The sequence below is a fragment of the Primulina huaijiensis genome, chromosome 5 (assembly GCF_012295235.1).
Source record: "Primulina huaijiensis isolate GDHJ02 chromosome 5, ASM1229523v2, whole genome shotgun sequence".
Classification (NCBI taxonomy): domain Eukaryota; kingdom Viridiplantae; phylum Streptophyta; class Magnoliopsida; order Lamiales; family Gesneriaceae; genus Primulina; species Primulina huaijiensis.
Genome location: NC_133310.1, coordinates 21,053,409 through 21,070,416, shown reverse-complemented (window position 1 = coordinate 21,070,416; position 17,008 = coordinate 21,053,409). Strand labels below are relative to the sequence as shown.

Here is a 17,008-nt window from a genome sequence, read left to right as displayed (position 1 = left end):
TCAAACATGAAAGTGAATATTAATTTAAAGATATGATAATATTTATATATTGTAATAAATATATTTACCCTCACAATACTGATAAAACTAAATTAAAAATAATATGTTGACGAACATATTGTCAAGAATCCAAAAATACAACTCAAATGTCAACATTGACACTCAATTTTGAGTGACTGCCAAAATGTCTCAACAACCCACGATTTTTGGACAAGATAGTAATATCACAATTTTGAAATCAAATGATATTTTCCCTTTTATATCAAAAATTCACGATTGAAAATTGATAATATTATACATATAGATATTTAATATAAACTTGTGAGAGCTCATTTAGGCTCACCTTTAAATGAGTAGACAAAATTTCAACCCAACTCACATAAACTGTTTGGCGGTGTAGGCCAAACCGACAGACCGAACCCAAACTGACAGCTCAAATCGCAACGATCTTTTACCGTGTTTTATTTAAATAATTTATAAATATAAACCGCAAAAAAATTTCGGTTGCAAAAAACTTTAATTTAAACACATAAATTCTAGCAAACTGTCACATGAGGACATGAAAAAAATTAATAAGATTCCAAAGAAAATTCACAATTCGATAATGAGTTATTTCTAAACTTTAATTAATTTAATTTACATAATGAAAAGATAAATAAAAAATCTAAATCATTGGATTAAAAATAACATATTATAATGTGGGTATGCATAAAAAAGCTAAATACTAATTTACATAATGAAAAGATATCATTGGATAAAAATAACATATTATAATGTGGGTAAACATAAAAAATTAAATATTAATAATCACACATATTTAATATATGAATAAAGAGAATGAAAAGGCACATTTAAAATAAGCAATTAATATAAAGCAAACAATTAATAAGGAGACAAATGAAAATTCACATATAAAGTCACATATTTATATATATAATAGATATAATGTTATAGGTTTTGTGGTACTAAACATTTTATTTAGAAATTTATTAAAATTGAGTTATATTGAGACGATACCATCTGCAAACTTATTTTTGCCAATATTAAAGACGTCCTGCGCTAAATCTCATATTTAAAATATTTTTTGAAAATGATAATCTAAAAAATTAATTTATTTTTCTAATTATCCCTTTATTTAAGAACTATATATATATAAATTAAAAAACAACTTTGGTCAAACTAAGTTTTTTTGAAAATATCATCTGAAAAATTAATTTATTTTGCTAGCCAACCCTTTATTTAACTTCTTATCCGGTTGGTTGGTTTGTTTTTCTGGGGCCAAGATACACTTAGAATCCGTCGATTATAGTTGATTGTGTAGTTTCATCAAATTAAAATTCAATTGTAGCTTCCACAAAAGAATTGATTAAACACATGAGAACAGATGGAGTATACTCAACACTGCTTAAATTTCTATAAAATCAAATATGGGAATTTAAGGAAAGAAAAATGGGAGAAAATGAGGCCTTAATTACACATGTACAGAGTAAAAAAATATAAGTCGGAAGTTCAGAAGATGGTGTCAATATGAAGCTTTCTCTTTGAAGGAGCTTTTTCTATCACCTGTTTTTGCAAATCCATGAAAGTCGACCCTATGTGAGCAAACAATCTCCGGAGATTAATCACAGAAAGCTCGTGGAAGCTCGCAACCGTCAAATCCGCCTGCCCAAGATCATACCTGCGATATTTTTCAGAATGTGGAATCTTGATCTAACCAAGCTAAGAGAAGGTGGCAAAACTAGATTCACGGAACTCATTTGTCGGAATATCCGAGCAAGCATTAAGTCAAATTGAAACTAATTTACATAATACATACGCTGGATGAGCACCAATCAAAGCTACAGCCATCATCGTACAATTGTGAGCTGCAGTTACTCCTCTGGGATCGTCTTCAAACACAACACACTTGGAGGGTTTTCTGTCGAGCTGCATAACAAGTTTCAAACATAATTTCATGATTTCCAGGATGTTTAATATAATAATGTGGAAAAGGAGAAGAGTACGCAAGATCCAAGGTAAATGGAACTAGAATCAATGCCAAGAAGCACAATCATCTTGTGATACACCTCACCATTATATTTCCTAGGTGAAGGCATTTGCATATCAAGAATGGAAAACTTTCTGTTACTTTTTCCACTGGTGTCAAACAGTAGGTGCCAAAAATACCTTTACAGCAGCAGAAAGGAACCTATGTGCAATGGACTCCATACCATCTTCCTCAGACACAATGGCCTGCAACTCCAGAAGAGATAATTTAGCTTTCTCCAAATAAAGACTCAGTTAGTTTACACCTTTTCACTACATTTCAAGTCACAAGCACTCCTATTAAATTTCTGACACCTACGAGATAATAGAAGACATTTCAATTTTCTGTCATCAATCGATTTTTACCTGGCATTTATTTTACAAATTACAAGTATATGTCCAGTGACACTTTACCAAAGAGACTAATCACCATTTGAACATGCAACAAAGGGGATTAAATTCCGGGAGCAAACATTGGTAGATGTAAATCATAACCATTTCACATAAATGAGATGAAGTCCATCAATAAAAAGCAAAGGGGGAAAACTCACACACATGGAGCATAAGACACGTTGACAGAGCCTTTGGGGATAGATTGGACCCTGAACATGTATGTTGGGGATACTCCTTGTATCAAACAATATGGTAAATACTAAATGACAAATGATAAGAGCTAAAGATAGTAAATCCTAAAACTCAAGGAAGTAAGTTGGTGCATAAAAGGGTTCTCATTCAATAAAGGCCGTGTGGTCTTCTTTTTCTGTACCTTGATCTTGGAAGCATAAAGAGCAGGCAAAACATGCATTACAATGCATAATCCCACGAGGCATAATACTACATGCGGAACTAGAGGATGTAGTTTGGTCAGAGGGGAAGTTATATCAAAAGAGGCAGGCAATGTGAGTGATGACTTTGTGGAGGCAGAAATTGTCATGTCCACATGTGAGATAAATTCCCTCTATGGAAGTGAAAAAAGTAACTATACATGCATGGTGCGTGGTCCAAAATTCACTGAAGCTTTTGAATTAAGATAGGGTTCCAAATAAGTAATTGGGCTCCTTTCTGTGACAATCCCAAAGCAAGATACACCAGAAATAAAACCATAATTACACTATCACAGAAAGTAAAGCAAAACAAACTAAGATTTTGAAGTTTATTCAAATATTAATAATATTCTATATTTCTATTAGATACCATAAGAAGGTAATGAACAGAAAGCTCTCAGTGTTAAAAAAAAAAAAAAAAAAAAAAANCCCAATGTTCGTAGGCATGAGAGAAGAGAAACAGAGCAACCTGGAAAAACTTCTTCAATCCCATTCGCTCTAGAGCCTCAACCATGTTTTTGCGATCAAGACTTGATACAACAGCACATGGAATGCGAGATGTAGCTATAGCATCTAACCACTCTTTTAGCCCTTCCATTGGTTCTGAAAGCTACAGAAAACATTAGAATATAAGTTACTGCAACTTAAGCGACAACATTCACGTGACATTTTACAGAACAATCTTACTTCGACAAGATTGTGATAGTACAACTCCGAGAGTCTCAACTTCAGTCTATCCAAATCAGGCTCAGCCATCCCCCAAAGCAGAACCTAGGATTCCGTCAAAGACATCTATATTTAAGTTACAAAGCAAAAAGGTAAAAATGTGTGAAGCTTATACAAGTTAAGCTTGATGTTGATGATATATCCCAAAAAGTGGAAACTTACAACTACTATTTTATCCATAAAAAAGTCTTAGATATACATATACAGACTGAAAATAACTTCTAAAATATCCAGTTCACTAAGCAAACAAGGATAGGATATTAGGTGTTTAGGTTCATGAACTATTAGAAGAAGTGGATGGAAGTTTGTGAAAACCAATGGAGATTCCCAAACCTTGCGCAGAACATGATCAGCACCTGCATAATGCAAAACTCTTTGCACACTGTCATCTCTAGGGATTTCCTTTCCTGCACAATAACCCCCCCATACATCAACCCAATTTCAAGGAATCTCAAGTGTATCACAAGTCTCTGCTTCATAGCTATGCTACAGAGTACTGACAGAAGTGGTCAATCTATGCAATTGAAAAAGATAAAATATTGAGGCAACAAAATAATAATCTCTATAACGATAACGCAAATATTTTATCTGCTCTAGAACAAAGAACATTTTTTATGCATGCGCCTTGAATCAAAACCTTGGGATGCCAAAATATTGAGGAAACTTCTCAATTTATTTGTTTATGAATTCCAGAATAAAGAAAAAAATTAGATTGAATTTACTAGCTCAATTTTTGCAAGTGCAGATCCATAAGTACCTTAGTTGGTTTCAACTGTTGTCTTACCAATACTCAACATAAGGGTATCACTATTTTTGTCAGAACATGTTAAACTTACCTTCCTCAGAAGCAAGTTTTTCCCAGGCATCCAACTTCAAAGCTCTAGTATTTGCCTGTAATACCAGATTTGAGGCTTAGAAGGCCAGTCAAATTGATACAGAACAATTAGGTACACATTGAGCAATGAGATTCACGAGAATAACATGATTGTCTAATGAAAACACAGCCGTTATGCTCTATTATTAGTTATTTTCTTTTACAAGTTGAGGTTTCATTTGTGTGATCCAAAGTGGCACAGCCATATGGTGGAGAAGCAGTTACATTCTATCAGGTACAGCCAATTTGAAAGGCAACGCTTAAAATAGAAGTCCAGCAAAAGCAATTCGATAAGAGGAAGGGTGTCCTTTTAAGACATCAATTTAAATGCTGACAATGCTAGATCCTTGAAATGCACGTGCAAAAGTTTTCAAGTAAAGTGAGAAATTAGAAGAACAATCAAAAAGATTATCAGCTAGTAAGTGAAACACTGATGACACCAGCCATCCACAATGGTTCAGAATCAATCTCCTTCAGCTTTAAACATCCTCTCCAAGTTTTACGTAAAAGGGTAATTTAAGCAGTACAGATGCCAATTGAGCAATCAGCAGTCATAACCATAAATATATTTCCCTATATGCAATGGGCTATAAATTTATAATTACTGGTGTAATATATGGCGCTGTTTTCACAAACAAAAGGTGATGATTGTTGATTCATTCACAAAAAAAATGGTTTCGTCCACCACATTGTGGTTTGACTGAAAGATTTACATAAGAAAGAACAGAATCGAGAATTCGGTCTTACGCCACTTCTGTTAGTCTTTTTTTGAATTTATTAATTCCCTCTTAGAAAGATAGGAAACCCGAAACCTTGCTAAAATTATTACCTTTTTGAATGGCCTACTTTGAATTGTTATCTTGGAATCCACGAGGAAACCTTATCAATACAAACTTGTATGACTTCTATAACACAAGAAATACTACAATGAACTTAAATAAATCAACCTGATATTTTAAATCTAGCACCTAACCCACCAGAGATTAGTGTCAACCACATGATTATGAAATATGAAGCCATGATGCCACATTGAAGTTAGAATTGAAAAGATAATTAACAAAAATTGTGTAACGTCCCAATAAAAATTTTCAAAGTGTTGCTTTAACTAAGAATTGTACTTAATATTTTTTGGAGTCCTCGTTGTATCATTATTCTAGCTTAAAATTGTAGAAATAAAGTAATACATTTTGGAAAAAGGTATAAGATTATCAAACTTAGTTTAAAATGCTTGAGGCATCACCAGGAGAGCCTCTTGCACATGCACCTGGGTATGTACCCAGGCGCAGCGGCATACTTGGGAGAGGAAGTTTTCCCCAAACCCTAATAAATAAGTAGATAAATATCAATGAATCTTTGCTTTTCACAACTTAATGAGTTCAATAATAGAATTTTTGTCATATAATACTATAGTAGATAATTAAATTTTTCTAAAGAACTAATAGTGCGCCTTGCTTCGATAAAGCGAGCGCCTCACCTTGTGCCTTGCGCCACAAGCTCCACAACCACTTTGCACCTTGGTGCCCATCACAACCATGTTATCAACATTATGATGTACTTTAAAATGATCTGATTGGGTTTACTATAAGAAATTTTATATAAAGAGCTGGTGATTGAAATCTAAACGAAGAGAAAATAATAGGAGTTTTAACCATCTGTGCATTGTGTTGTTGACATAAATCTCTAAAATGCAATGTGCGATTAAATGTATCGAGATTCTATATCAGAATAGAACCAAATGGGTACCTTGGCTGTTTATCTACTGGGCAAAAGCTAAAAAAGAAAATATATTCAATTATTTCATAATATGAACAGAGACACGATAAAATATCCACGCCCATTAGAGGTATTAAGGAGAGAATAGAACTGACACGGCTAGTAAATAACTTTCCACCATGTGATAGGCATGAAACTTTACCACAACATTATCCCAAGAGAATATAAGACCATAGGCTTCATCAGGTTTCATGGCATATCGAATCCTTTGCAGAAAGCCTTCTTGCATTCTATCATTCAAAAAATCCTATGGATGGCAGCAAACAATAAAAAATAATTATAAATTTTCCGACACAAGAAATCAACCATAAATATGATATCATAATGACGATTGCTTTCTTTTTCAGTCTAAAGCTTACCACGTCAACTTTAAGTGGCCCTTCAGGTCTAAATGTTTCAAAGCCTTCCCCATATTCAGCTCCAATGACCTACTAGATATTAAGATAAACTTCATTTCGACTGCAATATGGACTGATACATCTTCCTCAAAATACAACTTTTAGGGATAAATACACTTGAAAGTGTTCGAGAAAAATGGCATAAAGTACATATTTGTACCTGTATGAGTCTAAAATCAATACGCAGTCTATTAGTTTTATTTAAATATTGGATATTAGCTTAGTTCAATTTATTAGTTGAGTCGGTTATTAGTTTGTTAATAGTCGGTTAAAAACCGTGTGCGTATATATATACACCTTTGTACAGACTGATTACTCGCTAATTCTGATAGCAATAATATGGAAAATTCCCCACTTTGCTCTGTTCTTCTCACGTCTAACATGACATCAGAGCCTAGATTTCACCGTTATGTTTTGAACTACTCACAGTTGAGCCACTCGTTGTCTTGTAAGCTTCACGCTCGAGATGTTCATTTCTGACCGTGAGAGGATGAATCCACAGCCTACTGCTCGAGCTTTATACCCTCTAAATGACTACCTATTATATGACTCTTTGTCACCAAAGCATAAAGCTTTTGCCTTACATGTTTCTACACAGTTTGAACCATAGTTCTACCAATGAAGTTGTCAAACACCCATAATGGAGTAATGCCATGAACGAGGAATTATCTGCTTTGGAAAATAATTGCACATGGTCAGTTGTACCATTACCTCCTGGAAGCAAACCATTGGTTTTCGTTGGGTCCTCAAGATCAAATATGCCTCGAATGGATCGACTGATCGACAAAAAGCTAGCCTAGTCGTCAAGGGGTACACCCAACAAGAGAGTGTTGATTTCTTTAAAATTTTCTCACTCGTAGCAAAACTTGCTACTTTCAAGATTCTGTTGGCTCTTATTGCCATTAATGCATGGCATTTGATTCAATTGGACATCAACAACGCATTTCTAAATGGAGATTTGTTTGAAGAAGTGTATATGGATTTACCATTGGGTATTCGAATAAACATGACTCAAAATTTGAATCAAATTGCTTGGTTTGTAAGCTTCATAAGTCCTTATACAGACTAAAACAAGCTTCTCGGCAGTGGTATTCTAAATTCTCTCACTCCCTTATCAGTTTTGGTTTTATGCAGTACAAATCAAATTATACTTTGTTTACCAAAGGTGAAAATTCTTCATTTGTTGCCTTGTTGGTCTGTGTAGATGATATTATCATTGTCGGACCATCTCATTCTGTCATTGATTATCTAAAGTCCTTAAAAAGTTAGTTTAAGTTGAAGGATCTAGGTCCCTTGAAATAATTCTTAGGAATGGAGATCACAGGCTAGCATATCCCGATGTCAACAACAATATACATTGCAGCACTTGGAAGACACTGGTTTTCTTGTTGGGAAGCCAACCACTGCTCCTATGGATCCAACAGTCACTCTATTTGCTGCTGAAGGTGAGCTCATTGAGGATGCATCCATTTATAGATGTCTCATTGGTTTCCTATTATATCTTACCATAGCACGACCTGACATTACATATGTAGTACATAAACTGAGTCAATTGGTTGCTCAACCGCAAACCACACACTTGGCAACAGCACATCATTTACTCAAGTATCTAAATTCTTCGCCTGGGCAAGTCATTCTCTTTTCTGCTTCCACGATTCAGCTTAAGGAATTCTCAAATGCTGATTAGGCCTCTTGCCCGGATATCAGACGTTCTGTCACTAGATTTTGCGTCTTTCTTAGTGACACTCTCATGTCTTGGAAAGCCAAGAAGCAAACTACTACCTCTAGATCATCTGCTGAAGCGGAGTATCGAACTATGGCAGGGACTACTAGCGAATTGGTTTGGATTGTTCAATTGCTACATGATTTCCTCATCTTTCTATCTTCTCCAGTTCCCATTTTATGTGATAATCAAGCTGCCATTCACATAGCTAACAACCCGATTTTTCACGAACGCACAAAACACTATCAAGATTGATTGTCACTTTCTTCGAGAAAATATAGTCATTGGGCTTATCAAACTTCTTCCTATCAGATCGTATTTGCAACTTGCTGACATGTTCACAAAACCGTTCCCTTTCTCCACTTTGTCCACCTTTATGGTCAAGATGGCTGGCTATTCAAGATATATATCGTCCATCTTGAGGAGCATATTAGTTTTATTTAAATATTGGATATTAGCTTAGTTCAATTTATTAGTTTAGTCGGTTATTAGTTTGTTATTAGTCGGTTAACAACCTTATGTAAAAGGTACATACTGATTCCTAATCGATTCTGATAGCAATAATATGGAAAATGCCCCACTGTGCTCTGTTCTTCTCATGTCTAACATAATCAGCGCTGTGATACCTTAAACAAGCTAAATTCTTGTCAAAACAAAGCCAGTTACCCAAACCGCCTAGTTACTAAACACTAATTCTCTAGAGATAAGAATAAAAACCCGACAAAGAATCACAAAAGAAGAGCAATAAACTATAACTGACACAAACTTAGCAAATCAAAAAATAAACTAACAGAGAAAACTGGACCTCTTCCATGAAAATGTTGTTGGGCATGCTCGAAAAACCATTGAGCGACCCATTTTCATCCGAGCCGAAAGCGTTTCTTGCAAAAATGGTACGATTTCCATGCACCGAGTTTGAGCGGTTTAACATCTGTTCAGACAGATTTTGAAGAGTTAATATGGTGACAAATGAAAAATAAATTTGTTCTTTAAAAAAAAACTGGAGAACAGTTAACTAGTATTAATATTAAAAAAAATATGTGGGCAGAAGCAAACCAATAATCTGATTTTATCTGGGAAACGAGGGTGAAACGGCCTCCGAGAGAGAGGAGGTAGAGGGGAACTAGCAAAGCTCAGAGCATTCTCCATCTTTACCAGACACGAGAGACGCCAGAGTCGTGTTAAAAAGGAGATATTAGTATACAGATTGGGCTTCATTCTTTCTTTATTGGGCCATTTTAATAACCAGGCCCTTTGGGCTATTTACGCAAACTACATGGTTTTATTAATTGTTACTCGGCCTTCAATGGCCCCAATTGATTTGAATTTCATTACATTCTAATATATGGTATAAATTATTTGACCAAATTTAGCAATTATCTCTGTGTTTGGTTTGCAGGATGAAGGATCTCACATCATTGTTGGTACAAAGTTTGTCTATTTTTAATTATCCGGTTGGCCCTCATAGGGCCCGCATTGTACAAGTATTATTGTGATGCTTCATCAAAATGGGCTCGTATGATAATTTACTCATCTCAATGATGATGATTTGTTCTTTTATCATACCTTTTGGTACGTGTTTTATTCACATCTTCATCTTCTCGACACATGACGTGTGTATTGAATGATGAATCATGATCACTCATTCATAGATCATGGTTCAATAAATAGACCATGATTCAATAAGTGGCCATAATTTATCCTCTTAGCTCACGCACCATGTGCTGAGTGGATAAAGATATTACTCATATAAATATAAAGTTTTTTCTTTTATCAGTTGTTACTAAAAAATATATATACAAATGTTATTCAAATATAATATCTTAATTTATTGGTATTATTTACATAATACTCTATCTTTCATTGTTTCTTTATTACAAAAACAACTATGATTGTAAATTAATTTATATGTCATGAAATCTGAATCTAAAAAAAAAAATTGCTCCTACTGGAAAACCGTCTACCCAAATTTTAGTTATTTGAATGAGAAGTTGAAAAAATTAGTATTTTGAGCATTTCTACCATTCTATTTTTTAAAATAAGGATTATAAATAATTATATGTAGCGCATGTTAGCATCCTCACCGCGGAGAACAATTTCGGCCCGCCTATAACAAAAATCACATTAAATTATAAAAGTTTTTTAAATATACAAATATCAAATTATAATTTAAAATCATTAACAAAGAAATAAATAAATCACAGTTTTGATTTTAAATTTTGGTTAAAAATTGCACATGTTGAAACAAAAACAGGTATCCACAAATATCAAATGCATTTTCACTTAGCTAAAATATATGAATGACTTCTTATAAGCTCTCTCAATCAGTTTTTCATCGTCATAATTAATAATCGTTTCTGAAAGTAAATAATATATGTTCGACAATGAAAATTTAATTGAGTGACATAATTTTTCCATATGCAAGATACTCTTCAATATAAAATTCTAATTTTAACATTCACTTTCTTTATACTAATTATATTCCTTCCAAAGATAAAATAGTCCTTAAGAACTCTCACAATAAATCATTTATTTTACTTCTATACATGTGATTGTAGATGAGAGAAATTGTTTTTGGTATGATTTGGAAATGGAGAATGAACGAGCATTTATAAGTGAGATTTAGAGAAGAAAACAAAAAATAAAATTTTACATAATCAAACCAACCATTTTTTACTAACTCAAACCATGTGTTAATTATTTGTCAAAGTGTGTTGTTGAATTCCATAATGGTAGCTTGAATTTAACAATTCTCTCCCTCAAGCACATTTTGTGAATTTGATTAGACCTGCAACAACTATACAGTATTTCAACTTCCATGTCGACAATGATTTGATCATCATATCAAATTTGTTTTCATATGCATGAATCTTCTCAAGTTTTAATAACTTCTTATCCAATACTTCTCGTATCCAATGATAGTGGACATCGATATGCTTTGATCGTGAATGCATTGAAAGATTATTTTCAATATTAATTACAGTCTGACTTTCACATAACAACTTATATTGAGCTTATACAAAACTTTATCGTATTATTGGTTATGATATTATTAATTATATGTGACCTCACTCCATGTTAGAGTCCAATAATAAGGAAATATATATATAATATTGACTCATCATATTTAGGAACGTTGGCAAAAGGAGCTCCAAACTCATAAAAAGGCTGATACCATAACACAACGCCTGATAAATTCGCGATAAACAGTGTAAAAAAAGCGAACAATTAATACCAAATCTTAGTCTCGAACAAGTCATCACTAACAAAAATCATGACTGTAATCGAATCTGAATCACCTCACATTCAAGCTGGGCTGTGTTCTCTTCTTGGTTTTCTAATTTCTTATAAGTTCTTGTTCGTCATCTTTGGTCTTCTGATTACAGTAGTAAGTGCCAAACGAAGTTTTTCAAAGTTAAAGTTCATCAAAACTTTTATCTCCAATCAACCATGTCAAAACAAAATATTAAATGAATTAACTATGTTATCCACTGAGAAAGAAATTATTGAACAATTTGATTAGTATTTTAAGCTATAAAACTATAAGGCGGATTGTTTTTTATATTATGTATCTAAAAGAAAATGAATGTACGGTGTGATTCATGGGTTTTTTTAAAAGTAAGAGGAGGGTTGGTGTTCAGGACTCATGCTCGAAGAGGTAGTGTGATCTCCACAATCCCACCAACAAGATATATATATATGGATTTGATTTTAAGTGAATAAAGCAAAGGAAAAAAAATACATTATTACAGACACGACTATGGCCGAAGCTGCCTTTTGCGTGATTGCAGGACCGAATGATCGAATGGGTTAAAAGTAAGATGTTTGGGTACAAACAAATTAAGGCCAATTGAGGAACACTGCGGTTAGCTACAAGTTGCGTAATTTTATCACCAACCATAACTCAAAAGTTGCATCGCATATATTAAAACAAGAGGCGTTATTCAAAAATGTTCTTTTTCAAAAATAAAAATAAAAATTAATGACTCTATATAGAAACTCTTATTAGAATATCTATCATGTAATCTACCTCACCTATAATCCTAATTAAGAGTTGTAATCAAGTTTAAGGATGTTTGAAATCATACCACTGCTATTTCATAATGATGGTTGACTCGTTACAGTGGATAAACTTATCTATAGTAGACCATAGACCAATATATCTCCTCAATTACACCAAAAATTTCCATAAAAATTCACAGACAGCAGAAAATTAGTCTCAATTTCTTCACGTATTCTAAATCTATGATGCAACAGGTGGAGTTAGCAAGAAGTGCATCATTTCAGTGTGTCACTTTGAGGATGTACAAGGATTCTATGTATTGTTACGCCTACTTCAGTACTTATGTTGCTCTTACTCTCCTAATCCAATTCATCTTGTGAGATTTCCTCTTCAGCCAGTTCAAACTCATCAACATCTTTAAAATATGCTCTCTGTTGTTGGATAAAATCTAGTGGCAAGCAGCTTTCATCGTCACTTTTTACCTGAGGCATTGCTTCTGCAAATTAATACGTTGTCGAACATTGGCAAGCACGGAAAAATTTTATACACAGACTTATTTTAACAAAAAACGGTATTTATGAGAACGCTCTCAAAATAGTTAGTTCCTGATCTCTCCACTAAGCTCATATGATGGAAGAACAATGTATGTCAAGTTTCCACTCTCAGTCGACCACATATGTAATGCTCCGCCAACAGATCCGTGCAAATGAGAATCCACATAATATTCTATCCTCAGGTAGCAAGGACTTCACATCAGTTTGTGCTGGACTAAACTAATTGATCCAAGTCAATTGCATGGTTCTATTCGCGATAGAGTAGGATAGGGGTTTTACAGTATATTTCTTCCTTAATAATAGTTTAAAGAAACACGTGCATTAAACATTGGAACTAGAACCATTTTTATTTTTTTTTTGGCCAAGAAAAGAAAAAACTTTGCAAACCTTTTTATATTTTGGGCGGGGAACAGTAAGTGACTTCGATGACTTCATGTCTCGAGCTTCACCAGAATCATTCCTAAATGAGAGAAGGATATCAACAAGAGTGAAGACTGAAGATAAACAAACTTACCTTGAAAAAACAACAGAATGATTATGAACTGAAAGATGAAATATTGGTGCAAAACTGAAGGTACTTTTATGGCATAAGAAATCACGTCCCCATGATAAGAAACCGGTGACTTAGCAAACATAACTGAGCACGTCATGAAGATACAATATGCTCCCAAAGATTTGTAACATAGTGCACAAGCTAAATCAGGTAAACATCCAAACAAAGTTAAACCTAGCAAAAACTTGATTTTGTGCATAAGAAAAGTGGGAATGTGTGCATTCATGTGTGTGAGCATATATGGAAATGCAAACTAACAGTATTTTTTGGGTCCTCCTCATGGGGGGGCAACTAGAGGCCCCGGAGTCTTTTTTTCTCTTTACAGTTTTTCTCCTTGAAGGTTCGCAATTTACTGCCACAGCTGCAGATGACCCCTCAACCATGTTAACTGCAACGATAATGGCCTTCCCATTTTCCCCTGCTTTTTCATGCGAATAACCAGAATGCTTGAGAGACTTCAGTTTCTCTTTTGTTTCCTCAACAAGAAAGCCATTATAATTGAGGGCCGCTTTCCCTACAGCTTTCGTCTTTTGAACAGACAAGCCAGGAAGCTCAAGAATCACTTCTCCTCCATCCTTTTTTTTGTCAAATGAGTAGCTTGAATGGTTGGTAATTCCCTTCCCTAGCTCCTCTGTTTTATTCTTTGAGCAACCAGAATAATTCAGATTTGCATTCCTATTCTCTGTTTTCTCGTGTGAGCAGCTAGAAGGATTGATAATTCCCTTTCTAAAACCTTTGACTTTGTCAAAAGACCCACTAAAGAGGCTAAGATTTTCCATAACGTTTTCCTCTGTATTCTCAAGTGAAGAACAAAGTTTTCCAATTCTCCGAGGAGGTGAGAAACTGACCTGTCTAGCAATCGCCTTCCTTTCGTCTTTCTTCTTGGCTAGAGGAGTGGAACTACTATCAGTCATTGCAGAAGTCTTTCTTTCATTCTTAAATTCATTCGTAGTCTGTCTTCCATTATATACAATATCCTTATTTCCCATTTCACCTTCAGTAAACATCGAGAAATAAAATAAATTCTTTAACTCTTCCGATCAGAGTACATGCTTCACCAAAAATGCAACAATATCCACAACAAATTACAATTACAAGTTAAACAGAAACGTAAAATACGAACAAACAATAGAGGTCAGCTACTCAACCATTGTTTTTAAATATATGCATATAAGTATAAACAAACTCTTACTCAAGTTTGAACCCAAATAACTGGCTTCGTAGAAATTCCGGAAAAGTTATTCCATCACAACCATAAACAGAAAACGATTTCAGATCAACATTCAACCATCAGCAAGTAAATAATCAAACCAAGCAACTAAAAATGCACACCCTCGATTGTATTACATTAAATAAACATAAAAGCAGAATATCACCATTACGAGTGATTGAAGCAGCAGGAAACTTACGACTCTGGAATCGCACAGTTCTCGAATTCACGGCACGAGCATTGTTGACAGACGACCCGATACTGGTATCGGACCTGGCATTTAAGGTGGGAGACGGATCGGGGCAAACTTTCTGTCCTCTGAAACCATAATCGGGGTTCAAAATCGAAATGGGGGGTTTCAAAGCTAGACTGGAATTGGAACCAGATGAGGAGACGGGCTTGCGGAGGGTGGAGGCGGGGATGAGGTCGAAAGCGTTCGTAATGTCCGAAAAGGGTTTTCTCTTGCGAATCTCCATACTTCCTTCCAAATTGAACTGGGTTTTGCGTAAGATACTCCAATACAACTGGGGGAACTAGGAGGAGGAGGAGAATCACAGTCTTGCTGAAGAAGATGGCGGGAAAATTGGTTGAGATCTGAAAGGGAATGCAGGTACAATGGGAATGTTCACGAAACTAGTTCTCTATCTACGGAATACATGATTTGTAGAATAAATTTCAGGTGCGTCGAAGAGTAACATTTTCATTCTAGCATTGATTCTGACCTTTTCATCGAGATCATATTAACGTCGTATTGTTGTCATATTAATATCATGTCTAGTCTAAAAATAAATAAAAATCGCAAATATCGGAAAAAATAGCAGAATAAGACTGATATTTAATAAATAAATGATCAAAATCATAAAAAATAAACTTTGATTGGAGAGTAGCTAGGTTTTTTGTGAGATCACCTCAAGTATCTATTTTTGTGAGATAGAGTTAATCTAACTCATACTTAAATGAAAAATAATATTATATATATAAAAAAAATAATTAGATGGATATGAAAATTCATCTCTCCGTTGATTAAAAATAAGTTTGAGCCGACATCGTATCTGAAAAAAAAATTTGTTTTAGTATTTTGTGTAATCATTTACATGAATTTCGAATGTGAAAATATGATGACCACTCAAAAAGCAAAAAACAACAAAAACTGTGATCGATAAAAGTATCTATTAAATGAAACTCATATCGAAAAATTAAAATTAATATATGCAGAGACGGAGTCATCTTTGGGTTAGGGTGAGCTACATTTTTTAAAAGTATTTTTTTACATTTTTTTTATTATATTTGAATTTTTTTAGCTTTACTTTATTGAGGCGAATTTGAAGAATTTTTTTAACTATGAGGAATTTTTTAAAATGATCTTCTATAAATACATATAATCAAATTTAACTTTTCTTTACATTTTGGTCAAGAGGTTGAAGAACTTAATGTAAGTTGATTTTTAAAATTATTTTTATGTTTTAAATATATTTTTAGACTATATTTACAATAATACACAGATATATTAAATTGAACTAATATGATAATATAATTATGAAGTTACTACATATGTTATTATATCTTTATTTAATTTATATTAATACTAAAAGTTTTATAGAATTTTAATTTTATTATAATGTGCTAGTGTATGTTTATAAGAATTGATTTTGAGAAAAATAAAGTAATGATTTTGAGAAATTGCCCAAATTTCCAATGTGAATCACTGTATGCGATATTATATGATTTATCAATGATTGGAATTTTGTACATAATTACTTAGATAATGTATCAAGCTTGTTGTTTTCTATTAATGTTCATATTATTCTTCGATGTTTGTCAATGTCCAAATTTATGCATTATTTATTTATTTTTACTATTGGTTTTAAAAAATAATGTGAACTGACTTTGACTTTTGACCGTAATGATTCTTAAGAGTGAAATTTTGAAAAATCTGTTTTGGAATTAAGAGAAGGTCATACATCAATTCAGTCTAGGGGTGAACAAAATATCGATTTCAATCCAAATAACTGATCGAGCTTAATTAATTAGAAAAAAATCGATTTGTTTAATTGAAATTTTGTTTTTAGTTTTTTAAATCTGGTATATGCCGTTCTTGTCAACAAAATGATTCAATCACAGTTGAGCACCACTATCGATTTGATATATTTACAGCTGTAATAGATTTTCAAGTTGAAGAACTTAATAATAAATTCAAAGATGATGCAGTTGAACTTTTTAAACTTAGTTGTGAGTTTATATTTAATTATATTTTATGAAGGCTTAAGATTGGTTTATATTATCATCGCTTAAGTGTCGAAAGTAGGAAACTACTATATAAAGATGGTGAAATATAAAACAAGAAA

At 33.4% G+C, this 17,008-nt stretch overlaps 2 protein-coding genes across 3 annotated transcripts; both read right to left on the bottom strand.

Annotated features, from left to right (window-relative positions):
- Positions 1-1,390: 1,390 nt before the first annotated feature.
- On the bottom strand, positions 1,391-9,536 carry LOC140977040 (5-amino-6-(5-phospho-D-ribitylamino)uracil phosphatase, chloroplastic-like). The gene is made up of 11 exons (XM_073441568.1): positions 9,400-9,536; positions 9,149-9,274; positions 6,582-6,650; positions 6,365-6,469; positions 4,412-4,466; positions 3,909-3,982; positions 3,537-3,620; positions 3,319-3,459; positions 2,167-2,232; positions 1,817-1,926; positions 1,391-1,678 (listed from the first exon to the last, which is right to left on the bottom strand). Exons 1-11 carry the CDS (start codon positions 9,490-9,492, stop codon positions 1,510-1,512), a joined length of 1,092 nt encoding a protein of 363 aa, XP_073297669.1. The 5' UTR covers positions 9,493-9,536; the 3' UTR covers positions 1,391-1,509.
- Positions 9,537-12,411: 2,875 nt separating this feature from the next.
- LOC140977038 (uncharacterized) lies at positions 12,412-15,341 on the bottom strand. 2 transcript variants are annotated; one of them, XM_073441566.1, is made up of 4 exons: positions 14,830-15,341; positions 13,712-14,447; positions 13,288-13,360; positions 12,412-12,828 (listed from the first exon to the last, which is right to left on the bottom strand). In XM_073441566.1, the coding sequence occupies exons 1-4, from the start codon at positions 15,137-15,139 to the stop codon at positions 12,706-12,708; spliced, it is 1,242 nt and encodes a 413-aa protein (XP_073297667.1). In that variant the 5' UTR covers positions 15,140-15,341; the 3' UTR covers positions 12,412-12,705. The 2 variants fall into 2 exon arrangements, with proteins under 2 accessions (XP_073297667.1, XP_073297668.1); XM_073441567.1 differs by having other exon boundaries at positions 12,414-12,828; positions 14,863-15,341.
- Between the last annotated feature and the right edge of the window lie 1,667 nt (positions 15,342-17,008).

What these genes read in the sequence shown, in the direction of transcription:
- LOC140977040 (XM_073441568.1), bottom strand. Translation starts at nt 9,492, where the DNA reads ATGGAGAATGCTCTGAGCTTTGCTAGTTCCCCTCTACCTCCTCTCTCT. An exon ending in ACAACATTTTCATGGAAGAG is followed by an intron (nt 6,651 to 9,148) that starts GTCCAGTTTTCT and finishes AATATCTAGTAG; the next exon opens with GTCATTGGAGCTGAATATGG. An exon ending in GGCCACTTAAAGTTGACGTG is followed by an intron (nt 6,470 to 6,581) that starts GTAAGCTTTAGA and finishes TGCCATCCATAG; the next exon opens with GATTTTTTGAATGATAGAAT.
- LOC140977038 (XM_073441566.1), bottom strand. Translation starts at nt 15,139, where the DNA reads ATGGAGATTCGCAAGAGAAAACCCTTTTCGGACATTACGAACGCTTTC. An exon ending in TGCTTCAATCACTCGTAATG is followed by an intron (nt 14,448 to 14,829) that starts GTGATATTCTGC and finishes TGTTTACTGAAG; the next exon opens with GTGAAATGGGAAATAAGGAT. An exon ending in CCCGCCCAAAATATAAAAAG is followed by an intron (nt 12,829 to 13,287) that starts GTTTGCAAAGTT and finishes GCAATGCCTCAG; the next exon opens with GTAAAAAGTGACGATGAAAG.